The 26,157-nt window shown below is 45.5% G+C and overlaps 1 protein-coding gene and 1 pseudogene across 4 annotated transcripts in view; one reads left to right on the forward strand and one right to left on the reverse strand.

Moving 5' to 3' along the window:
* The window catches only part of SYNE2 (spectrin repeat containing nuclear envelope protein 2), a 252,356-nt gene that overhangs the window by 192,943 nt on the left and 33,256 nt on the right, over positions 1–26,157 (reverse strand). For all 4 annotated transcript variants that reach the window (XM_066629628.1, XM_066629621.1, XM_066629615.1 and 1 more), the window contains exons 6-23: positions 25,935–26,027; positions 24,743–24,924; positions 21,878–22,074; positions 21,124–21,224; positions 19,914–20,015; positions 18,922–19,059; positions 18,355–18,519; positions 15,695–15,807; positions 14,306–14,462; positions 11,332–11,428; positions 8,746–8,933; positions 8,459–8,623; positions 7,591–7,716; positions 6,482–6,658; positions 5,136–5,270; positions 3,680–3,835; positions 2,411–2,628; positions 1,256–1,331 (exon numbers count right to left, since the gene is read on the reverse strand). In XM_066629628.1, the coding sequence (XP_066485725.1) occupies positions 1,256–1,331; positions 2,411–2,628; positions 3,680–3,835; positions 5,136–5,270; positions 6,482–6,658; positions 7,591–7,716; positions 8,459–8,623; positions 8,746–8,933; positions 11,332–11,428; positions 14,306–14,462; positions 15,695–15,807; positions 18,355–18,519; positions 18,922–19,059; positions 19,914–20,015; positions 21,124–21,224; positions 21,878–22,074; positions 24,743–24,924; positions 25,935–26,027 (2,586 nt within the window). The remainder of the gene's footprint in view (positions 1–1,255; positions 1,332–2,410; positions 2,629–3,679; positions 3,836–5,135; positions 5,271–6,481; positions 6,659–7,590; positions 7,717–8,458; positions 8,624–8,745; positions 8,934–11,331; positions 11,429–14,305; positions 14,463–15,694; positions 15,808–18,354; positions 18,520–18,921; positions 19,060–19,913; positions 20,016–21,123; positions 21,225–21,877; positions 22,075–24,742; positions 24,925–25,934; positions 26,028–26,157) is intronic.
* On the forward strand, positions 9,032–9,151 carry LOC136638185 (5S ribosomal RNA; annotated as a pseudogene).

Raw genomic sequence — 26,157 nt, forward strand, 5'->3', positions numbered from 1 at the left:
TAGCTGACACTAAACTGAAACTGACACTTTAGCTGCTCTTCAGGCATGCAGCAACAAAACTGACGAAACTGACTAGACTCCAGCAGGGGCTCCATACATTAAAGGAGGTGTCTGTCAGACGCTTCCTTCCCCCCTGGTAGATCTCCGGGCCTTGCTGGGTTTCAAAGTAGCTCTCGAGCCAAAAAAGTGTGAGCACCCCTGTACTAGAGCAACCCAGCTGCCACATAGTGCCCTATGGGACTCCTTAGACCTATGCCAGCTCTGTTCCCAGCATAGCTCTGCGGAGCCATGGAAACATGTGGGACCAGGATGGGGGTTTGGGATCTGGTAGTTGCCCGATCTGCCACGTCCCGCCCCACCCCTTTCCCACCTCTCCATTGTTAGGTCTGCACCCTGCTGCCAGGGGTATGCAGCTTTCAGCTACTGCAACAGCATCCATACAACAGTCACCAGTGGAAGGCTTCTCTATCTTTGCACTGATATACCTGGTGGTACAGCAGCATTGGCCAGTGATAGGATTGGGCCATAGCTATAAAAGCTAAAGTAACATACAGAAAGAAAATAGGAGGAAAGAAAGGTAAACAATAATTACAAGAATGATCACAGATACTAGTTTAGTTAGAAACCATGATGGGAACCATTATAAAGACAATATTAGATGCAGCTAAAATATTTAAGATGATATAGATTAAATTGGACATCATACTCATCAGGAGTATATTTACTCCTGGAAAATAGGTCATAATCTTTTAAAACAACAAAACAAGATGGTACAATCTTTAACTCTCTCTTCAACGTAAGTACTACAATGATCCATTCAAGCTGTTCATTTTCAAAAAGTTGCCAAAGTTTCAACTGGTTGTTGGAATGGCTCTAAAGTAGGGGTGTCCTGGGAAAGGGGTTCAAAAGTAGGGATGTCCTGGGAAAGGGGTTCAAAACCCCTTTCTCAGGACACCCCTATTTTACAGCCAAGAAGGACAACCCCCTCCAGTTCCCACTGACCACACCTCTGATGGTGACAGGACATGGAGCAGGGCTTCCACTAATGAATGGCCAGGCAGGTTTGGGTGACAGAAAGCGATCACTGAAATTCTCTGGTCCCAAACCATATGGAACCTTAAATGTAATGCATCTTGTCCATGAATGTTGGCCATACATCGCATAGCTTTCTCGCCAGACAGACAGGCAGACTTCACACATAGCTACAGAGAGACCACTTCTAAGCAAGCCGAACTAGTATAGCTGAAAATCTTACCCATTTGGCAGAAAAGCTGTCACAGGGATTCAAAGCAGATGCCTTGTCCCCATTTGCAGAAGCCAGGGCAAGACCTCTGAATTTTAAAAAGAAATAACATCAGTTTAGTACAAGACCAGACAGTGCAAAAGTCAAGCGCGCACAAAGATCAGATCACATAAGTAGAGCTCTGCTGGATCCATCAAGAGGTTCACTTAGGTCAACGTTTTCAACAGATGGGTCAAGGCACTGAAGTAGGACACAACCCAACCTCAGGTGGATCATGACAGTGCTGTGGCCACCATTTTGTTTGAGACTCAGACCTGCACAAATTTGAACAGGAACCAGGTCCTAGAAGAGGTGCATTCAGTTGCAGACACTGGCTTTGAAGTGGGTGCTTTGGCCAAGTCACCTATGGTCCCCTATTTGGTCCCCCTGTTTAGCCAAGTCTCCTGTGGTGCTCCTTGGTCTTCCACTCACCCACCTGTTCTCCCTACCAGGCCACTCCAGGCCACTCCCTCTGCTCTACTTTGCCTCACTACCAAGTAGCACCATTTCCAGAAGGCTTCTGGGAAATAAAAACAGTAGTAAGCAACTACCACCCTCTAGGAACAGGGCAATCGTCACTGGGAAGCAGAGCTGGCCTTAGGATCTGCAGGGCCCAATTAGAAACATTTTTTGTGGGGCTCCAGGTTCACAGCCAAGGTCTGTAAAATCTTAGAGATATAAATAAAAAATTCTTATAGACTTCGTAGTAGTATGGCACTGTGGTAGTATGGAAAGCAATCAAAATGTACAGTTAAAAAATGCAAGTGAGTTAAAGGACCACGTGGATCTAAGTACATTTTAAAATAAAATTGCATACAAAATTAGAGTAGATTTACTCTAATGTGGGGGACCCTTAGGCGGGGGATCTAACTGGGAGCAATTGGTCCAATTGCCTTTAAGCTGGCCCTGCTGGGAAGGTCCTATTCTCCCGACCCATGAAAGCTACTGAAAGCTGATGTCTGAACATGGAACAGTGAAAAGGGGATGACGACTTTGCCTTAGCACAAGTAGTTTTTTTTGCCTTTTAGAGGGTATAGAAGTGAAGATATTGTGTATTATGCACAAAATACAATAATCTTCTAGAAAGAGTCTAAGAAGCAGTTCGATATTGATCATCAAAATACCCACGCTTTGTCTGATGAATGACCAGCATCAGCCTGAATCACCAGGGCTCTGTAAACAGCTGATGCAGCTGCTTGAAGTTCTTCCCTCTTTTTCTCATATTCCTCAACCGATATCTTTGTTCCAAGCTGTTTTTCTTCCTCAGACATTTTCTCACTCATTGATTTCAGGACTTGTAAGCAAGTGTTGAGCTCATTCAGGCGACCTTGCTTAGAAAAGGTGGCCTAAATAGATACAGGAATGAAGAACCAGTCTATGTTGAAAAGACAAAAACAGCTTTACCTGAAAGTTTCAAGAAGTTACTCTCTTGCTGCAAACACTCAATGGAGGCTCCCAAATAAATGCATAACCCATTTTTGTCCAGCCCACAGATATATACATTTGGTCCCTGTTGCTTATATGCAAACATAGGGCAGAAATGGCTTAAACCAAATTCACCACTTATCACTATGTCTGGTGCATTATGGATAGTGCTAATCAACCCATCAGCTTAAAAACTACTAGACCAAGACTGCAGCCCTATGCATACTTTCCTGAGAGTAAGCCCCACTGATGACAATGGGACTTACCTCTGAGTAGACAAGCATACAATTGGGCTCCAAATCCATTAAAAACATCCATCACAAAAATGGCAGAGACCCAAATAATTAAAAACAACAGCAGCAATAACTCAGACAATGCTAAAGACTAAAAAGGGCCATCAATGCTAGGTGTCTCTCCTAAAGGAGGAAGTTCCAGAGCCTCAGCACTACCACTGAGAAGACCCTGTCCTGCCTCCCCCACTTACAGCCCAATTCTATTCCCTGCCAGCCCCATTTCCTTTGAGATGACATGCTCCGTAGGGAACTGATTGTCTAGGGCTGCAATCCTATACACACTTCCCTGGGAGTAAGCTCTACTGAACAGAGTGGAACTGACTTCTGAGTAAACATGTATAGGACTATGCTATAAGTCAGTTACTCCATGATAATCATTCAGTCTGACACCAGCCACTCTGAAAGTCCAAGAGGGAGATAAAGTGGGGTATAAACTTGTAAATAAATAAATTGCTCCTCAGTATAATTCACATTGTGCTTTGAATACATAAAAGCACTGATTCAAACCTTGGCATCTCCACTTGAAAAGGATCTCAGGCAGCAGGACTGCAGAAGACCTTCCTCTTGAGACCTTGGAGAGCTGTTCCTTATCAGAGTACTCAGCACTGAGCTGGACAAGACAGCTCTATAATGCAAGCCCAGCCTAAGGCACAGAGAGATGGTTGATTTTGTACATTACCTCATGTTCCTCAATAAGGCCCTTGGTTTTGCCCATGCTAAGCAACTTCTTTTCTTTATTTAGTTGCTTATTGAGTTTGGAAAATATATTATTCAGCTTTCCCTTTTCCATTTCCATTTTTAGCTGGATGTAGGATACAATCTCATGACGGACTGCCTGCAAAATATGTAATGCATGGTTAAAATATGACTAGTGAAAATCCCCTGATTTCCCTCCTCTCTGTCTTAAAAGTGCTCCCTGAAGTCTCTTACACCCAAAATAGGACTTGATGAATACTTTAGGATTGCTGCCATTATGAGTAAAGCACTCAACCTACTTGATTAGAGGATTAAGGGCCTTTGTCCCAGGAGGCATCAAGTCCAGCTTGCCCCTCGTCCTGAAGCTGCTCTGAGTTCAACTGGGCAACCCTGCCCACTTGACTGAGGTCAGCAGTCAGGTAAGGATGCTCAGATGACCCTGTCCTGCCCTTCCCAAGGAAGCAGAATGGTGACATCATCAAACATAAGTCATATAAGGTCAAATGGTGCCCTTTGCTTTGACTCTCTCAGGGTGAATACTGAGTAAAGTTGGGGGGTCCCCTTGCGCTAAGGATTGCAGTGACCCCCTCTCCATCTTGGGAGGTGAAGAACCACAAGCCCCAAGTAAGGTGTAGCTAGGACACACCTTCTGTATTCTACAGCTAGGTGTAGAATGTATTGGAGTTCATTGTTTTGTGCCATGTTTACCATTTTTCTTTTAAGACTGCTTGCATTTTAGCCCAGGCCTCCATCATTTTCTGATCTCTGCTCTTTGTATGCCTGCAGCAGAGATTCACCAGTGTCCCTGAAAGCCCACTGGACCAGAAAGCTACTGGGAACATTCAACCCCACTGCAGCCTCCCTTTGACCAAATTACTGTAAAATCAGTGGTGTAGCTAGAGGGGGTGCAAAGTACTTTTGCAGGGAGCCTTACTGCAGCATGTAAAATGGAGGCCTCAAAAGGGGAGGCCTCAAAAACGGAAGGGCCTCTTGCATGCTGCAGTGAGGCTCCCTGCAAAACTTAGTGCTTTGCACTCATTCTACCTACACCACTGTGTAAAATATTCCCAATCTGGGCCAGCATATTGAAATTCCCCAATATCTGGGAAGGTCATGACATGATAGGAGGCTGATGGACTTTGGTTTTTTAATTTCCTGGCCATTCCCTCCTTTCACCTCAGAGACCAATACACAGGGAGTTTAAGGGGGCTCTTTCCACGGGCAGGGTTCTATATTCATATGACTATCTTGGTCGCAAGTACTCCTTATGGTTGAGTGGGGAGGGGGTGAACCCACATCACCATGGACCATACCAATATATCCAGTGCTACTAGTAGCTATATTAAAGAAGCCTCAGAATATCGGATGAAACAAGAAGATGCTTTCAGGACTGCTGTCTGATTAAAATGCCTCTCATTCTCTCAAATACATTTTCTCACCTTCCATCTCTCACAAACATCTTTGCTCTTTTCCTCCACCATCGCCTTTTCACGGGCAGGCAAAATGGCTTTCAGTTGTTCTGCTCCTTTCAAAAACTCGCCAAGAATTTTGGCATCCAAGATGCTAAAAGCCTCCTGGAAGAAAACGGAACAGAATTAAGGACTAATAATCAGAACACAAGACCTTGTTAAAAATAGATGAATGCCTAGAAGAAAAGAGGACCCGTCTCCACGCTGCTGCGACACAGAAAGGATCACACTGGCAGCCAAACCACGGCTCGTGGTTCTTTGACGTATAATGTGCCATTTGCAAAAATATGTTGGCTGAACTCCTTTATGCATCACAATTAACACAGAAGGTAAACAAGAAATTGTCAAGCTTTCGAATTATTTACCAAGCAAAAACTGAGTGGCTCCTGGATTAAAACGTAAGTTTAATGTTCACGGCGAGTAAATATATTTAAGAATGTAAATGCTTCTTAAATATTGCAGCTCTCAAACATCTTGAAGTTTATCATTTGTGGCTCTTGCATTAAACAGGTTTGGCCACTCCTGTCCTATAGCAAAGCAAGTGCTTTTCAAGGTTCAGTTGGCACCCATCACTTGAAGGGGCACAAAGTCTTCTCCTAACTGATACCACGGTTGAAGGCACCCACAAATCCTGACTAAGCAGGGGACAAACTGGACTTTATAAGCCCAGTAAATGACCCAGACCCAATTTACCTGGAAGACTACTTCATATATCTGGGCATCAAGTGCTACAAGAGTGGCTCTCTTTCACACTCCCGCAGCATCTGATGTGCATTTGGTTCAGATGGTACCTCTGGTGGTTCTTTCACCACCATCCAAAGACTGTTGTGGGTTTTGTTGTTGTTGTTTTGTTTTCTGTTCTGTCAGGTTTAAGATATATTACTGATGCTATTGGAAGTCGTGTACATTAGCAACATCTCTAAGGCCTCTTATCAATGCTTTTCTTACAGGTCAATGCTACCTAACTCTCCCTATACCAATAAAGCCATGCCAACAGGGTGCCACTACCTTAGGTGGGAGGGAGTTTCAGGTCCTGTAGGCCTCCTCAAGATATGGGAACATTTGTTCCCTTGTCCCAGGGCAAGCCTCCATTGCCCAGGTGGGTCTACTTGAACCTGCACCAGCTACTGGCATACATCCAAGCTTAGGTGATCAACGCCAGGAAGGGGGATAGGATATTCTGCTGATACCACCTCCTTCTTGGCCCTGATCCGCTTCCCTCCCTGCCCCAGCCTTTGCCCCATTCCGCTGCCAGCATCTGGGCCCAGTCTTTGCCCAGGGCCCCAAATGTACTAAGCAGAGATGGCTTAACTCACTTCATATTTTGAAACCGGCCCCTCGGGATGTGTCTCTTGTCCTAAGAGTTGCATGGCTTTTAAAACAGATGTTTCAAGCACCTTCTGAGCCTCTTCAAAGTTTAGCTTGACCTCTTGTTCCGATACAGGTTCTTTCCCACGGGAAAGCGAATCAGCACGAAGACTGACTGGGAGAGCCTAGGAAGGAAAAAGGCGACAAAATAACTAAAGCAGCAGGGTCACAAGTTATGATATTCGCAACACTATTTGGACAAGGGAAATTCCTACATGTAACGAAGGGCCCAATCCTAAGCTTTTTGTGCCAGCTCACCGCCAGCACACATTGTCACAAACATGCTGTAAGACACTTTTGTGGGCCCTAGCGCCAGTGCTCTGCCAGTGCTAGCCCGGTGCTGGCTGGCGCTGGAGCTCCACTGCTCGGCAGTCACATGGACCACTGAGCAGCAGGTGGAGGTGCGGGGGGAGGTGGAGAGGAGGCATTCCAGGGTGGGGGGGAGGAGGGAGGATGGGGAGAGGGTGGGGAGGAGGCATTTCGGGAAGGGAGCGGGGCAGGAGGCAGGTGGGACCAGTTAAGCTTTGCTTCGCAGGCCACCCGACATGGAGGCACTTGATTCTACAGCGCCCTTTGGGTTCTTTGATTCTACAGCTACTCGCTTTACCCAGGGGAACGGGACAAAAGTCCCCTTCTCCTGAGGAGCCACCGGTGGCTGCCTGGAGCACATAGGATGCGGCGGCAGCCATTTTCAGAGCCGCTGGAGTCCCTCGGGCCAGGCAGCTCATTATTGGGCTGTAAGGCAGGTGGATCTACTCAGCCTCTCAAGACTAATGAACTCCTTCCACTGAAGTTCCTCCAGAGCCAAGGCAATGGGGCCTGTTCAAAAATGGTGATTTGACATAGCTCAGGAAGTTGGGCAAGCAATGGCCACCAGCTTTGATGGCTTTTAAAGGGGATTTGACAAATCCCATTACTGCCTAATAGCCATGATACTTGCTCCAGGTTCCCAGGCAGAATGCGTCTCAACACCAGCTGCAGGGTAAGGATTGGGTTACAACACATATAATGTGTCTGGGTCCTAAGGGAAGCAAATCATTGTATTCTCAACCAGCACCTTAAGAGTCTCTTCCAAGGTGTTCACTGTATGGCCAAGAGGATCTGCAGTGGGAGATTTGAAATTTCCATTGCTGTCAGTCATCAGCTTCATTCCTCCTTCTTGCATTCGCTGCAATCTCATCTCCTATGAAATACCAAATGACATTTGTTAAACATCCTTCCAATTGTTCAGTTTCTTCTTTGGTCTGATAGTTTCTGCTAATGAGCATCATCCTGCAATTTATCAACAAATTTGATGTCTATTAAGTAATTCCAGTTTTGATTTCTTTCTCGCTACATTAAGCACTAAGCCAGCGGCAACCTATGGTCCATGGGATGAATCCAGCACACCACCCAAGGTCACTTGGCACATACAGAGCTTGGCTTGGAAAGCCTGCCATGCACCAGACAGGGAACTGAAAAGTCACCTGTGATTCTGCTGTTTTCTGTCCAGCACATGGCAAATTTTTTGGGAGGCTTCACCTCCCAAGCTGAGTTCCAGGCAACCGGTTCTGGGAACTCAGTAACTTGGAAGTTCAGCAATGATGTGATGACATCATTGCCGAACATCTGGCCCCTTTGCTGAAAAGGTTGTTGACCACCTGCACTAAGCAATTAAGCAATTACAGACAAAGCAAGCACTTTTATTGCAAATGGTCATTTTCCTATTTTCTATGGAGTTGTATCTTTGACTTACCTTCAAAGCCCTCCATAGTTTCTCCCCTTCCTGCCTCTCATATCCCGCTATACTCCTGCCTGTGATTTTTCCTTTTCCAGTTCAACCACCTTCAACTAACCAAAAGCTTCCTAATTCCTCAGTCCACAATAAATCCATTAGTCTTTAAGTTTGCCCAAAGCAGAAGAGAAAAGGATCTGCAACTACTTACAAACTGCGTCTTCTTTATAAGTTTTGCCCATTTCCTGTTCAGTTTTTTCAGTTCTGCAGACACGGCAGAACCCACTTCTTCATTGCTGGATTCAATCAAAAAGTTTCCAGCTTCATTTAAAGTTCCGTGCCGGGAGTTCCAGACAGCCAGAGTCTCTGTGGAAATCTACACAACCACAATGCAACACATATGAGGTGTATAGCCCTTCCCTATACACATAAAACCCTTCCCTTCTCTTCCCATAAAACACAAAACTTTTAACAGCCAAGAAAAAAATGCAAACATACTTTTTTAGGGTGCGCTTTCCGTGTCTCTTCTAGCCAAGCCTTTAGCAAGCTGATGTACTCCATATAGATTTTCCAGGACGACAACACCTTTCGCAAGGTCGCATTCACATTGCAAATGTACTCTCTGCACCTGCAAATCTTTGATTCCACCATTATGAACAGTTTGCTTACATCCTGGGGATCAGCACCTAGAATAGTACACAAAAATCCACGTATGTTCAACTTATTTAAAGTCCTGAAACCTGGAAGCTAAATTATATAATGTTTCTTTGAAACATCAATTTTCTTTGACAGCAACTGTTACCCTGCACATGCCCAATCTCGTCTGATCTTGGAAGCTAAGCAGGGTCAGGCCTGGTTAGTACTTGGATGGGAGACCGCCTGGGAATACTGGGTGCTGTAGGCTTATACCATAGTCTTTCGAGACTGAAGGTTGCCAACCAACCAACCAATTTTCTTTATTATCATAATTCATCTGGATGCAAAACTTGGGTTCCCAGGATACAGAATTTGGTCCTGGCAGTATAGAACCTAGTTTTTCAGTAAGATAGCAAACTTTTAAGTTTGGGTTGTGCCATCAGGGCCAGCCCATCCATTAGGGTAACCCTTCCATTAGGCAGCCAATTCAGGGGGGGGCACGCACCCCCATCTGCTAAACCTCTTCTGCTCTTTCTCCTTTTCCCACTGCCTGAATTGGAAAAGAAAGTACAGAGGAGAGAAGAGTATGGTGAGTTCAAGCAGTGATTTTCAATAGGTGTGCAGCGAAAAGTCCACAGGTGTGCCACAGGAGTTTGAAACACAGCAGTTTAAAAATAGCTGAAAAACTCTTCCAGGTTCTGCAGTTCTACTTCTAAGACAACTGTCTGTAGTCATGAATTGTCTGTCCCTTTTTCTCCGCTGGCTCTGCTGGCAGATGAAGACGGGCAGACAATTCATGACTACAGACTGTTACCCAGTGGTTTTCAATCTTTTTCGTCTCATGGCACACTGACAAGATACTAAAATGGTCAAGGCACACCATCGGTTTTTTGACAATTTGACAATGCACACCATGCTGTTGGTGGGGGCTCACATCCCCTAATGGCCCTACCAATAAATGACCCTCCCTCAAACTCCTGAGGCACACCAACAGACCATTTGCAGCACACCAGTGTGCCATGTCACCTGGCAGGACAAAGTTCCAAACAACTTTGGAAACAACAGTCCTGGAACGTGCTGGAATCCTTAGCATGTATGCACTGCTGAAACAGAGACATCTGCATTGGCTTGGTCATGTCGTGAGAATGGATGATGGCTGGATCCCAAAGGATCTCCTCTATGGAGAACTCGTGCAAGGAAAGCGCCCTACAGGTAGACCACAGCTGCGATACAAGGACATCTGCAAGAGGGATCTGAAGGCCTTAGGAGTGGACCTCAACAGGTGGGAAACCCTGACCTCTGAATGGCCCGCTTGGAGGCAGGCTGTGCAGCATGGCCTTTCCCAGTTTGAAGAGACACTTGGCCAACAGTCTGAGGCTAAGAGACAAAGAAGGAAGGCCCATAGCCAGGGAGACAGACCAGGGACAGACTGCACCTGCTCCCGGTGTGGAAGGGATTGTCACTCCCGAATTGGCCTTTCCAGCCACACTAGACGCTGTTCCAGAACCACCATTCAAAGCGGATACCATAGTCTTTCGAGACTGAAGGTTGCCAACACAGTGTGCCATAGCACAGTGGTTGCAAATGGCTAGAAACAGAGCTGCAGAACCCAGAAGAGTCTCCCAGAAGCTGGAGGTGACACCACAAGAGGTGAAGACCATAGTCTCAGTGTGCTATGAGATGAAATTTGCTGGGGTAGAGCATCGCTCCATCCCCCTCTTCCTTTCCCCATTCAGGGTATGGGACAGGTAGTAGCTGGCACATCCCCAGGTGAGGGGGCAGCATTTAGCACCTTGCCTTTGGCACCAGGAGGTCTTGGATTAGCCCCATGTACCAATTCAGATTGTAAGTTGCAGATTCATATGATGGAATCCTCTCCTATTCCCCTCCCCTCCTACCCCAGTCCAATTACACAGGCCTACAAAACTGAGGGTCGGAAAGGTTTTTCCCAAATTTTATGGTGGTTTGATATGAATTTGGGGTGCCGATTCCAAAAATGGCATCCATTTTGCCCTATTTAGTTTTGGAGATATAGTATAGCCTCATTAGTGAATGGTTCAAGCAGCTTCCTCATGAGGAAGCTGTTTGAACCATTCACTAAAGAGGCTATGCCGTGTCTCCAAAACTAGACATGATAGGGCAAAATGGATGCCATTTTTGGAATCAGCACCCCAAATATACCCAGGAATTGGTGTGACATTTAAGGAAGCAAAATGTGTGTTGGCCTGTGTTATCTGCACACAGAATGTCAGGGAGAAGAAAAAATTAGAATTCTTCTCCCTCATACTGCAGTTCTCTAAATAAGAGGGCATTTTCATACCCTATTTGTAACTAAAACAGATGCAGACCAGATACAGGATCACCACTTCATAAGAACTAGGCTTCATGCTTCAACAATTGCATTATAGGAGTCTGGATTAAAGAATTTTTATGCTTTTGAACTTTTACCCAAATGAGAAGAGTTGATTATTTTGTTCTTTTTCTCCTCGCATACTTGAAATATAGTCTCCAGCTGAGCAAGAAATCCCTTTTCTTCAACAAAAACCTACAAAATCAAAAGACAAACTGGTTTGAGAAACACTTGCCATTAAAGAAATTAGGAGAAAATTCTGTTTGGGATTTTTTTAGACCTTGCAATGAAACGGGAGAAAATCTGCAGGTAGACAGCTGACCCCTTCATCTCTGTCTCAACTATGTCCATGAGGCCCAAAGCTTCCTTATGACCAAGACTGGCCCTGCAGTGCTGAAGAACAAGGCAGCCCACCCCTGGCAACAGATTTGGGCAGAAATGTGTGAGTTTGTTATTCCATTTTTTAACAACAACAAGGGACACCGTTCCAAGTTTTTTACTTAAGGCACAAAAATGTCTTGGGCATTGATATACTGTGTATGACATATAAGGTTACAAGGCAGGATAAGGCCAAACAGTTGTCAAATCCAGTCTCACCCCTAAGTCAGGATTGTCGTACACAAAGGGGGGGGGAGGTTTGGGTGCCTAGGGTTCTTGGTTTTCGAACCCTAAAGCTCTCAAGGCCCCTTGCCCAGTAGTACTGCCACCACCCTGTATGTGCCAGTGCCTCAGTCCCTCAGTCCAGGGACACTGAGACCCTCTAGGCTTAACTCTATCCCTTGCAGGCACTGAGCTCTTTCTCCAATTAAAGCTCCAGTCCTCAAGTTACTAGACCTCAATGAGCACTTGGCAGCTTGCTGTACGGCTAGGCAGGATTCTGAACCTTTGTCCCCAATGAAACAACTTGGTAAAAGATATTTTAGTTTATTAAGTAAATAAGGTTACACACTCTACAATAAGGCAGCAAATGCTAGAGGCATAAACATCTAGGAAACATATCAGCAATAAAATAATAAAGCTAGCTGGCTATCTCTATTAAACCCTGTCTCTCACCTGGGTCAGTTACTCTTGTAGATCTCTTAGCTCCAGGGCTACCTATGGGGGCCAGGTGCCCATGATGGACAATGGAGCTCACACGCGTGCAGGATGTTGCACCCAAAACTCAGTTCAAGAAGGAACACCTCACAACCCCTGGGCACTCATTTGAGGTGACTTCATACTTATTAGACTGTCCAATCAGAATCCTTGAGGAACAGAACCTTCTCAAAGTTGGCCTGGTTGCTAACCCCTCATAGTTCTTACCCCTCCCAACTGGAGATCCACAGCTGCACTCAATCACCCTTGATAAGGTGCCTCTCTGTCTGCTAAGGTGCTAAACATTCCAATTGGTTGTAATTCTTGTTATCTGTCCTTCCTGGCCAGCAAAGGAGAGACAACAAATCCTTTTGTTTATTTACTCACATTCCTGCAGCTGGGAACTGCTAGCAACTTCTCAGTTACACTGTATTAGTTTGGTTCAGGCTTCACACGCCAACCTAGGCCTAACATGTACTTATTCATGACAAGGATCACCTGCAAATTGGCCCATGCAAATGCAGAATCATCTGGCAAATTTCAGCAGGTTACAACTGGTTGGCTAAGGCAAAGGACAGCATACCGGGAGCTGGCGTGGTATAGTGGTTATTGTATTGATGCTAGACCAAGAAAACCCAGGTTTGAATATTTGCTTGGCCATGAAGCTCAAGGGTGACATTGGACCAACAGTCATCTCTCAGTCTGATCTCCCAGGGTTGTTGTGAGGACAAAAGGGGGGGGAGAGGACCCTGTATACAGCCCAAAGGAAGGAATTTCCTAAGAGGGATAATAACGAATCACTCTTTTGGACTGGGACAGTATCAGGGAGAATGAGAAAAGCGATCTAGCAAAGTCTCTGTGGTTTATAGGCCCAAGAGTTCAAGAATCTTTGATCTCAAATGAGATAAATTAATTCAAAATACTGCCAGATGTCAGGGTTTGCCACAGACAGTTCGAGAGCGAGCAGTTCTCCCACTCCTCAATAAAAGCTTTGGGGCCTCAGAGTGCTGTAAGGTTTCGAACTAGCAAATTGATTAAGCCTTCCTTTGGGAAAGAAGAGAATTGTTTCATCCCCCTGTTAACAGTTCGTAGCTTTAGAGTGACATCTGCTGGGTGCTTATGTGTAACATGTTATATTCTAGTCGGACAGCTGCTTAACTCAGCCATAACAGCTGCAATTGCAGGTCACAGGAAAAAGTTAGGTACAGCCATCTTTAGCAGTTAAAACAGCACTTTCAATTGTTACTATTATCCCCGTGTTGTTGATGTGGGAAGGCGTCTGAGGGCCCAATCCTACGCTGCCTGCCCTGCCCTGTGATACAGCGACATCGAAATGGCCATTGCTGTATCCTATGGGGCAGGAGCAACAGCCGGAGATCTTCTCGGGGTAAGGGAACATTGGTTCCCCTACCTCATGGAGCTCCCTTGCAGCTCCTATGGGTCTACTTGGATCAGCACCAGTGAAATTGCTGGTGCAGATCTGAGTAGCCCAGGTCAGGCTTTCAGGCACGGGAGGAGGGATAGGATCCAGCAGCAACCTCTGCCATCGTCCTCATCCCTCTCCTGGCCCTGTGTCGCCCCACGGACCACCCTCTCCTGACAGAAACACTCCCTCCCCACCTTCCTCCCACATTCCCAGCTCTTGGTGGGACACCTACAGTTAGATTCTTTTGCTGTTCCTGCAGCCAGAGTGGAGGCCCAGCACTGAGTGGCGCATACCTCCCCACTGGCACCTTTCCCCCATGGCCGCTGCAACGTGCCTTACGGCACATTTGTGGCAGACATCGGTGAGGGCAGCATGCAGGTGAGCGGCGCTGCCCGGGCGGTGGATTGGGCTGTGAGGCTGATGGAGAATGGCGTGTCTCAGGCCACGTAGTTAATTCTTGGGAGATGCAAGATCTGAAAGGGGGGCTTGCTGATTCCTAAGACAGCTCAGTCTCAAGGCCCCTGTGCTCCATGACGAGGAAGCCAGCAAGGGGGAAGGGGCATACAGCTTACCTGCCAGTCTGACAGCAGTAACTGCACACTTTCCTTGGTCCCATACTTAATGAGCCAGATATTCAACTTCAATGTCAATTCCTCCAGGATAGCTGAGCAGACTGAATGCTGGTATTCCACAAGGATGTTGAAGTCTACAAGCTGAACATTGCTGAGCCTAAAAAGAAAAGGTTTAGAGAAGAGGTTTAAAGAAAAGGTCTTGGTTTAGAACAGGGGTCTCCAAACCCCGGCCTGGGGGCCAGATGCAGCCCGCGGCAAGCCTCTATCCGGCCCGCAGCCAACCTCTTGTCCCCTGAAAGCCTTTGGCTCACTCAGCTGAACATGACCAGAATTGTGCTCTGATTGTGTCTGCAGGGTGTTCTGAGGGTTAGATAGGTTGAATGAATGAGCCCATTCATTCATTTATTTACTCATCTAAGTTCCATCTCTAATTTATTTATTTAAATTTTATATTTAAGTTTTTTTTTTTCCAGCCCTCAAAACCATGCCAGATATTTGATGTGGCCCTCTGGCCAAAAAGTTTGGAGACCCCTGGTTTAGAGCATAAGACTAAACTGATAGGTCCACAGTGCACAAGCCATCCTGCGAAGAATTAACAGACATCTGAAAATGCCAAGGTGGCAGAAAAAGGCAGAGGCAGATTTTGATGGACTTGAAGAAGAGGGAGGTGGTTTGATGGATGGAAGGAGAGAGGCAGTTACAAACAGATTAGGTAGCCGAGGACTCCCTTCTAGCTCAGTAGCAGAGCTTGTACTTTATGTACAAAAGGTCCCAGGTTAAATCCCTGGCATCTCCTGTTAAAAGAATTTCAGCTAGCAGGGCTGGAAAACCACCATGACCCTTAAGTGTGGAAATCACTGTCAGTCAGAAACTATGGATAGTACTGATTTAGATAGACCAGTGGTGCAGCTTGGTATAAGGCTGATTTACATTAGTACATGTACACATGGCTACATATTCATTTGTAGGACCTGAAGGTGCACATAAAAGGAGGACCGGAAACCAGAACCAATGCAAAAAACAAAGGATGTAAAAAGATCCCTAACAAACTGGACCAAAGTCTCTCTAATTGGGCATTTAATTTCCAACAGTGGCTAGGCTGATGCTTCCTGGATGCTCACAAACATGGCATGAGATTAACAGGTCTTCTCTATATTCAGGAGTATACTTCCTGCACACACATTGCTGTGTAAGCTGGCATGACAAGGGTTATCAGCCCCCAGCAAAGAAAACTGGAGTTTGGAACCAGATGCCATCAAGAACAGCAGCAGAGATGTCTGTTAGCCAAACTGCACTCCTGCCACCACCATGCTGCTAAATTTGGCCAATGCTATCATCACTTCAGGTGAGCACAGAGCTGAATCAAAGGGAGAATCTGACAATCACAACCTCCTTCTCATCTCTTCAAGCTTCTGAGGAGGCACCAGTGGTAGGCCCTCCTCATCTCTGTTCTGGAAGGACTGCAGGGTCCCCAAGTGGCGTTCGGAACATTCCATCAAGCTCTGAAAGACAAAGGATGACAATTCATGTGTTTCCTATAATCATTCTTGTGTCATTAAGGACAAGTTCAGATGTTACCACCTCTCTTCAACTATGGATCTCCACCATGGTCTAATCTAGGGCAACCCTAAATGTGTATGATGACATGCAGGAGGACCAACAGATCACATCTGCCCACTCTGGTCACTGAGAGCATCTGAGCCATGCCTCCAGGCCTTCTCAAAACCTAACATGAAAGACCAACGTGTGCCAGATCTCAAAAAGGGCTGGACCAGGCCCTTTTTCATCCCTCAAAAAATCCAACTGGGAAATCTGGATCTATGGGTGTTGGACATTCGGTGCAGAGACCAAATCACCAAATCACATATAGTGTGAGATATGGGACAATTATGTACAGGGGCAAAGTATATAGACACAAACTAGGAATCAGCTCTACACACTTAAGAGTTTTGTCCAAACTGGCCCTTAGTAGGCATTCTGCAATATTTATTCTGTCTAACAGAGAAAACTTGAAAAAGCAATGAAATGAAAAGGCTTTTATTAATAAGGGCACAATCCTGAAAATGAGTAGGCCATAAAACACGTTTGTGCCTCCTTGGGATTAAGCCATGTGGGTGCACAGAATCCAGCCTCCATGGCGGCTTCCTCCGTGAGCCTTGCATCAGCCAGGTTGGACCTACACAAGGCTCTGGGGTGGGCGGGAGGGAGGCAATCCTGGACAGGGGGAGTGCGGGCAGTGGGCGGCCCTGAGAGTGGGCAGGTGGGGAGCAGGAGGTGGGGCTGAGATTTGGCAGTTATGCCGGATCCCAACCCCCGTTCCCTGGGAGATCGGAGCAGCTTCAAGTTGCTCCAGACTCCTTAGAATTGTGCCACCTCAGGAGATGGTGTAAATCCAAGGAGACGTATTGGGGCCAGGATACCTTACCCAGGGGTAAGGGGAAAAGTTTCCCCTTGCCTCTGGCTGAGCTGCCTTGGGCCCCATCCTGCACTGGATACAGCGCAAGCCTCTTGGCTTGCATGTTTCAGCGCAGAGTAGGATTGTGCCTTAAGTTAATTAGAATAATATAGGACCATTGTGTTTACTGCTGTCTTTCTAACTAGCTGTAGTTTATCCCAGTGGTGTAGCAAGCAGAGGGCAGTCCGCCCCAGGTGGCAGACTGGAAGGGGGTGCATATGCATGCACTCCAGTTGCTTCCCGAGTCAGAGCAGTGGGTGGAACTTGTGTGCACTCACAGTGGCAATGTCTGGATATCGCCAGAGCCGCCATTGTTGAGTGTGCAGACGCTCCACCCATTGTTCTGACTCAGGAGAACCCAGAATTGATATCACGATGTGGTGTGACAGCATGATGTCACTGCCCTAGGCACTGGGGCCCTTGGTGACAATGCTAGTTTACCCCCACGTTAACCTCAGTGATGAAGCGGTCTCCATTTCTAACTTATCTGCCTGGCTAGTGGGGATTAACAACTGCTCTTCCTCTTTGCTTTGTCCCCCATACAGAAAACAACACAATTTCTTGGCATTAACCCATTTGTGCCCAGTCCACAGGTGTACACATTTGGCCCTAAGCCATTTCTGCCCAATGTTGTATATGCGCAACACAATTTCTTGGCATTAACCCATTTTTGCCCAGTCCACAGGTGTACACATTTGGTCCTTGTTGCGCATATACAACATTGGGCAGAAATGGCTTAGGGCCCAATCCTATCCAATTTTCCAGTGCCGGTACAGCTGTGCCAATGGGGCATGCACTGCATCTTGTGGTAGGGCAGCAGTCACAGAGGCCTCCTTAAGGTATGGGAACATTTGTTCCCTTACCGTCAGGCTGTATTGCGGTTCCACTGGTGCTGGAAAATTGGATAGGATTGGGCTCTTAACTAACTAAGGACACTTCACCTAACTAAGGTTCAAATCCTATCCAGTTTTCCAGTGCTGGTGCAGCTATGCCAACAGGGTATGTGCTGCATCCTGCAGTAGTGATGGAGGCCTCCTCCAAGTAAGGGAATGTTTCTACCCTTTCCTCGGAGCTGCACTGCGGCTGCACCAGCACTGGAAAGTTGGATAGGATTGGGCCCTAAGTCTGCCCAGGAGGACAGATAGTTGTACTGCAGTACCATTCCTTTGTAAGCCAATTCCTTTGGTACATTGGACAACTTCAACAGTGATCTTGAGGAGAAGCTATTTTGGCTACAGCTTCCTGCAAAAAATTTAACATTGAATTATTGATGGTCATAAGAACATAAGAACAGCCCCACTGGATCAGGCCATAGGCCCATCTAGTCCAGCTTCCTGTATCTCACAGCGGCCCACCAAATGCCCCAAGGAGCACACCAGATAACAAGAGACCTGCATCCTGGTGCCCTCCCTTGCATCTGGTATTTTGACACAACCCATTTCTAAAATCAGGAGGTTGCAGGAGGTTGCATGAGCATAGTAAGAGCAGTAAGGGCAAATAAGAGCAAAAGGTGACCATCAGCCTTTGCTGACAGAGGCATGGGCAAAATGTGATGGAGAGCAGTACAAACACATTTTTATTTCTCCTAACCAACCTGGAGAGACCCCACTTTTCCTTCAAGAATGGCCACTGCTTTGGAGTGGTCATGAGAATCTGGTAGATCTTCAGCCAGCTGCAGTTCGGTCTCTTGGAGCCAAGACTCAATGACATCCAGAGGTGGAGGCAATGAAGAGTCCAGCTTTGCTTTCCATTCATTCATCTAGAAAGCGCAAACAGAGCTATTTAGTAATGCATGCTCTATACTAGCTTGGTGTTGCCATCATTTCCCACCCACACTGGGGAGGGCCTTTGCTCCGTGAAAAAGCATCTGCTTGGCATGCAGAAGGATCCAGGTTCAAATCTGGATATTTCCAAGCAGGGTGGAGAAAAATTCCTGCCAAAAACCCTGGAGAGCTAAAGTTAATGCTCCGACTCAGCAGAAAGCAGCATCTGATGTTTAACTCTGACAAAAAGCAAAAGAACATGACATGCATTGTGTAGATGGACACTGCCCTTTGATGGACACTGCTCTCCCAGCAGCATCTTGGTCCCTTGTCTGTGCTGCATGCAGAAGCCTTCTTACTGGAGATCTACTGCAGCTGCCCTAAAACATCTCAATGACCTGAGAGGTGAGGCTGTCCCACGCCTCTCTAATCCTCGGATAATCATCACTCAGCTCTGCAGCGTTTCTTTTCGATGCCAGGACGGGCAGGAAAGCCTTTTTCTCCTCATTAAAGGTTTCCATAAAGGACAGCATCTCCTAGGAGAAAAATAAAGGTTAAAATAAGGCCAAATTCAGGATATGAGACAATCGTATTTGTTTTCAGAAAGGATCAGAGAAAGGGGCAGAGGATATTTATCAGCAGCTGTTAAACACACTAGTTAAACAGAAGCCCTGTGCACAGGAACATAGTGTCCCTCTGAAAACCAGATGCTCAGAACAACCACTTGGAAAAACCCCTGTGAGCTCTCAGGAGTATCTGGCTAGTCACTGCTGGAAACAATACTGGGGCAACAGAGCTTTGGTTTGGTCCTGCCCATTAGTTCCTTTGGCTTTTCTGACACCTCACTGAAATGTCTACCTTAGCTGAAGGGGAGCCCAGTTTCTGCCCAGCTTCCTGCCCTTCTTCTCAAGATTAACAGCCCTCCACAGAGGTGGAGATTCCCCAGTGTTGGAGCAGGGTAGAATATAAAGTCCTTAAACCAGTAGTTACCAAACTTTTTTTTTTTGACTGGGGGCTCCCTTGACCTAGTGGGCCATTGGCTGCGGCTCCCATTAGGGCTATACATTGTATCCTATACATCCTATACATTAGGGCTATCCTATACATTGTATAGGGAGGCAAGAGGATTGTGTGTTCCCCTGGCTGGTATCCATGGCTTCCCGGGGAGTAGTTTAGTAGTAGTTTAGGACTACTGTCTTAATAATAAGAAATAATAATACAGATCTCCTAATCTCCTACTACCTTCCAATATGGGGAAGGAGGCAACAGCGCATGGAAGCAGAACAATAAAACTGTATTTGAAAGACCGACACAGAGTTACCTTCAGTTCTTTCAATTTTCTGAATTGTTTGCAAATATGAGCACAAGGATATCTTTCAAAGTAACTTACTTGAAACTTTTGGCAGAATGATTCATTCTCCATCTCAGTCAGCAACTTCTCAAACTTCTCTTCTTGAGCATGCAGCCAGCTCAAGGTCTCACTAACTTTTCCCTGGGAAACAGAACAAGTTGTTGCCTTCTTGAAAACTTGCACTGTAGAAGAAAACAGCACCCTGACACCAACCCCCATAATCCCCAAGGCTCTTCCCTTTTCCAAATTGTTTCCATCCTAAACTAGTGAAATGAATGCAGCAATTCACTCTAACATTAGCTATGTCTAGCATGGTGCAGGAAATGAGTCATAGGGTCATAAGTCCCCATTCCTTTTTGCAGACCCACTTTCCCCATCGGTCCAACTATAAATAACTATTATGCCATCACCAACATTAACCATGGTTAATGACAACCAAGGTTCTTTCCTAATCATATGTAGTATGGTTGGCAACCTTCAGTCTCAACAGACTATGGTATAAGCCTACAGCACCCGGTATTCCCAGGCGGTCTCCATCCAAGTACCAACCAGGCCTGACCCTGCTTAGCTTCTGAGATCAGATGAGATCGGGCATGTGCAGGGTAACAGTTGCTTAGTGCATGGTCAAAGAACCCTGCAGACATAAAGAACAAATGAAATCAAACTATTGGTCCACCCAGCTCAGTGTGCACTCAGTCTGCTGCCCCTGAAGGTCTGAGGCACAGGGTCTTACCCACCTCTACTGCTTCATAACCATGCAGTGGAGTTGCCAGAGATTGAAACTGGCCATCCTTCTCCATGTAAAGTTTGTGCTCTGCCACTGAGCTAAGGACCCTTCTAACGTAAGGGCTAACCACAACTAAGGCTTGGGAATTTGCACATCAGAGGGGAAGTAGTAGTAGTAGTAGTAGTAGTAGTAGTAGTAGTAGTAGTAGTAGTAACTTTATCGTCATTGTGCTACAGCACAATGAAATTGTGCGAGGGAGGGGAGAGATCACAAAAATAAAGAATTGGCCCTGGTGGGTTGAGCACTTGGTTTAGCTCTGGTGGCTGAAAAGAAACCAGAGTTTTGGGTATAGAAAACCTAAATAGATGGTATTTTAGTCTTTCTAACATGATTGTGTCCAACATTACACAACCCTCTGCCTAAGATTACGAGACAGAAAGCATTATGTCTGAAGGGAATTCTGCCCTCAAAGCAAATTTAACATTCAACAGGTTTGGTCCAAACTCAAAAGAAATCACGTACCTTCATTTCCTCTTCAGTTACAGGCAAACTTTTGAAATACTGAAGAAACTGAGACACGTAAGTCATGATAGATTTTTCATCAGGACTGACGACATCCACATCTGTGAAATGCCATAAGATTTTAACATGGTCCTAGAGCACACCAGTGTTGATCATACAGTTCACAGCTTGCACAAAAACCTATCCAATATGTATATAACTAATTAAGCCTAAACATATCAGCACCAGAAACCTCAAATGCGACAAGGGCAGTGTGGAAGCTATTTTTATGTGCGTTCAAGCCAATGGCATGGTGATAACATTTAAAACAACAGTACAATGTTGGCAGGTCCAAAACATCTGATCATCATCCCAATCCCAGATCTATAGGTGACTGAGTAGGAAGGGTACGCAAAACCAGCCTCTGCTGTGTAGCACCAAACCTTTAAACATGATGTCGGATTATGTTTAACATGATATTAAAACATGCCACGTCCGTTGGCATTGTCGCTTTCATGACAGCCGTAAAGAGGCTTGTGCTGCCAGAATTCTCATTCCAGAAGCATGAAGGCTCCTTAGGACTGAGCAGTAATTCAATGGTAGGACTTCATACACAAAATGTTCCAAGTTCAAATCCTAGTATGACCAGTTCAAGGAATTCAAAGAGCAAGGCTGGGGTAAGATCTCAGCCATGAGGCAACAGACACTGCTATGACTGGAGCTGCTTTAGACCAAGAATCAAGCAATGATGTGGAAAGGGGGAGAGAAGATTTACCTTCAGGTTCAAGCAGCCTGGGAATCTTTAGTTCCTTCTCTGCAATGTCGAAAGCCTCTTTGAGATTCTCTTTGTTGGAGCGACCTTTTGCACTCTCCATGTCAACCAAGTCTGGCCTTAAGGCGTGGATAACAGCTAAGAAAGCCAGTCCATTCCTCCAACTGGATTTGAAGTCTGCAACACTAATAGAGCCATGCCTGTACCCAAAAGCAGAAAAAAAAAGACAGCCCAAGTGCCTTTGAAGTTATTCCTGTGAGTGCTTCTGACACTCTGTTAACCAAGCAAATTTGGATCAACTTATTCCCCATCCCCACAACAAATCAAGATCCATCTTTAAATCCAGGTGCAAGCTTAATGCTACTATCTCTCAGCAGCGGTTATGAGACTGAGGCCCAAATCCTAACTAACTTTCCAGCACTGACACAGCTGTGCCAGTGGGCATATGTTGCATCCTGCAGTTGGGTGGCAGTCACTGAGACCTCCTTAAGGTAAGGGAATGTTTGTTCCCTTGGAGCTGCATTGCCCTTTCCTCAATGCTGGAAAGTTGGTTAGGATTGTGCCCTGAGAGCCAGCTATGGGCTCATCATTTCCTTCTTCCTTTCCCCCAGGTACAAATTTCCTACTCCCTTTACTTACCCGCCTTCACTCTGTATTACCTCTGCATTGATGCTAACCATAGATAACACTAACTGGAGTTTCTCTCATAACCAGGATTTGGAAACTTTGGTTAAGAGGGAACTTGGCTAACATTAAGCCTGTTCAGTCTGGTGCAGTTGTAAAGGTCAGCAAATGAAAACAGAGAAGGGGGATTTATGAAGGAAAAAGAAGAAGTGTGACATTCTGTTCCTGAAACATCCACAATGATTCTTTCACGTATCCCAAAGAGGCAGTACACTACTCTGGAACGTCCAGGATTTTCTAGCAGTAGTTTATCACAAAACTAACTCGGGGAAATCACTAACAGAGCCTGGAGCCCATCAGCTCATAGATCCAGCAATAAATCAGCTGTGAAATCCCCTGCTAACTGGGCAAGGGTCACTTTTTCAAGTGGTGTTCCTCTTATATTTAGCAGGGGAAGAGCAAGTGTCCCTCTTTACCCCAGCACAGTGTCTTATCTTAGTGGCTGTTTGCTGGTGTTCTTTTGCATCTTTTTAGATTGTGAGCCCTTTTGGAGCTATTTAGTTATTTGACTTCTCTATGAACCGTTTTATGAATTTTTTGTTGAAAAGCGGTATATAAATACTGATGATGATGAAATGCCAGTGCCAACAAATTCCAACATTCACTGTGTGCCCCTGGAAAGACATGACAAGTCCAACAGTTTGGAGCACAGTGGTTGAAAATCACTGAAAAACTCTTCTGGGTTCTGTGGCTCTGTTTCTTGGGTATCTGTCTGTAGTGACCAACTGTCAGTCCCTCCTCCTCCATTGGCTTTCAGTGGAGGAAACCAACACAGCCAGCAGAGGAGGAGGAACAGACAATTCGTTACTGTAGAAAGTTGCCCAAGAAACAGAGCCACAGAACTTGGAAGAGTTTTTCAGCGATTTTCAACCACTGTGCTCCAAATTCCTGCAGCACACCTGCGGACCTTTCATGGCACATCAATGTGCCACATTAACACCAGTTGAAAATCACTGTCCAAGAGAGTGCAGTAATGCCTAGAGATTCATGTATGAGTCACATTAAGCACTGATCAAACAGATAATTAAAAATGGCTTGTCTACTGTAAATCTACAGGGTGGTGATCTGCGAAAGCGTGGGCACAGTGGTTCTATTCAGTGAGCTCACTTGTTTAAAATGTGAGGGTTTTATTGACAGCACAGCCAACGCTGGTCTCAACAAAAAGGAGAAAGAGAAATCACTTGAGCCGGTCAGATTTTCCCTCCTCTTGTCTAAAGACTGTATCTCATTCAGCCACCGATGGTCAAATCATCAGCAAGTTATTTGGGCAAGAGGGAGAATGCTCTTTTCCCATGAAAAATCTAACAAAGGTTGGTCATTCTGTCTGTGGTCTCCAGGAAGGCAACTCACAATGAGACTCAGCAGGTGCCAACTTCACCACCCAAGAATCGCATGGGTTGAGCAGGTTTGCAGAGGTGGCAACGGAGAGTTGATTTATGGAAACCACTGCCCCAAAATACAGGGTTGACCACTTGCTAAGGGAAAAACTACACATTATGAAATGCTCATAAGTTTGCTCTTGTTTCCTACTGAAGTTCCCATCCTAATAACGCCTTCCCTGTATGATACTTACAGGTTTTAAAAGCTCCCATTGAAAGCTAATGACAGCCTCTCCTCTCACACCTATGCTAGTGAAAAGAAGCAAAGAAAAAACTAGGGCCAAACTACTGCATTTGATGGGCAGGTTCATATGTACAGGTGGGACCTTGGTATCCACTGATTTGGTGTTCCACTGATTTGACTCACCACTGAGACCAAGGCCCACCTTTAAATGCCTTGTAACAAGGGAAAAAGCACCAAAATCCAATTTCCCACCTTTGTGCTGTTAAATAATTATAATTTCATTCCACTAGATTCCATTATTCACCCCATCTAGTGGCTGAATGTGGTATAGTGTCTATACCAATGCATTCTGGGGCAACAACAGAGGAGCAAGAAAACTGGGTCTTTAAAGTTATTTGTCCACTGATTTGGTATCCACTGATTTTTTTTTTAATCCACTGGGGGGTTCCAGGACAGAACCCCAGTGGATAACAAGGCACGACCTGTATATTCAAAGAAACATATTAAAATTTCCTCCATACTGGAAGTTCTTGACATGCAATCCACTGAATGGGTTTTGAAGTGATTGGGGTCCACTAAAGACATCTAGGGTACACCTCTGAAGCACTATAAATTACTTACATTGCACATTGTTCTTTTGCCCACAACAGCAGAGCCTTTTTTGCTGACATCTTCCACCGTTCCTTTACTGTAGTATTTGTTTTTGATGGTGGGTTTGCTGTTGGCGAAGTGCCGACCACACTCGGGCCGTCTTCAGGGTGGTGGCCATACCCACAAGTCAGAATCCAGGTTAGTTCTTCAATCTGTCAATGAGGAATTTAGAAAAAAAAGAAAAAGTGTCATTCCACAGTCACTGATAAGAAAGCAGGAGAAATAAAGTGAATTCAAACAAGCGATTCAGAGTTGGTATAATCTTCACACAAAAGCTACATGTGATAAACCTCTTATGAAACATTTGCCACATCATGAGAAGCTTCTTTATGTAAGATTTATATCACAGGTAAAAGAGGAAGGATTTTGAATGAGTCTTATATTATTTGGCTTCCTGATTGGTTGCAAAAGTTTCTTTGTTTATCAGTATTAAATTCTGGTTTATTGCAGGACACACTGAATTAAGACAGTCATGAAAAGTACTCCTATGGGACAAGAAGCAGAACTGGCCTTTAAAAGTTGAAGAATATTACTGGGCTGGGGCACCTTCTTTATGAGGGAAAGCTACAGCGTTTGGGGCTCTTCAGCCTAGAAAAGAGGCGCCTGAGGGGGGGCATGATTGAGACATACAAAATCATGCAGGGGGTGGACAGAGTAGATAGAGAGATGCTCTTTTCCCTCTCACACAACACCAGAACCAGGGGACATCCACTGAAATTGAGTGTTGGGAGAGTTAGGACAGACAAAATATTTCTTTACTCAGCATGTGGTTGGTCTGTGGAACCCCTTGCCACAGGATGTGGTGATGCCATCGGGCCTAGATGCATTTAAAAGGGGATTGGACAAATTTCTGGAGGAAAAACCCATCACTGGTTACAAGCCATGATGTGTCTGTGCAACCTCCTGATTTTAGAAATGGGCTATGTCAGAATGCCAGATGCAAGGGAGGGCACCGGGATGCAGGTCTCTTGTTGTCTTGTGTGCTCCCAGAAGCATTTAGTGGGCCACTGTGAGATACAGGAAATTGGACTAGATGGGCCTGTGGCCTGATCCAGCGGGGCTCTTCTTATGTTCTTAACATTCATTTCAAAAATCACTGAAGTTGTGGGATAAGCACAAGTGATAATTAACATAGAAAATATTTCCCTGGTTAAATACTCACATGGAAATGCAAGATGATGTTCCAAATTAGGCCAAGCACAATAGATGGTTTCCCTTCAATGATGTCAGCAACATGGATGTTGATTAGTTTGATCTGGAAAAAGAGGTTGAAGGAGAGAAGACATCACACTTTAAGGCAGTGCTTCTGGGATATTTAACCCTCTGATGTTTGCTTGGTTTTTACATCGCAACCCAGATCCAACATTAGAAGTGAAAAAATTCCA

The sequence above is a fragment of the Tiliqua scincoides genome, chromosome 1, assembly GCF_035046505.1.
Source record: "Tiliqua scincoides isolate rTilSci1 chromosome 1, rTilSci1.hap2, whole genome shotgun sequence".
NCBI lineage: Eukaryota > Metazoa > Chordata > Lepidosauria > Squamata > Scincidae > Tiliqua > Tiliqua scincoides.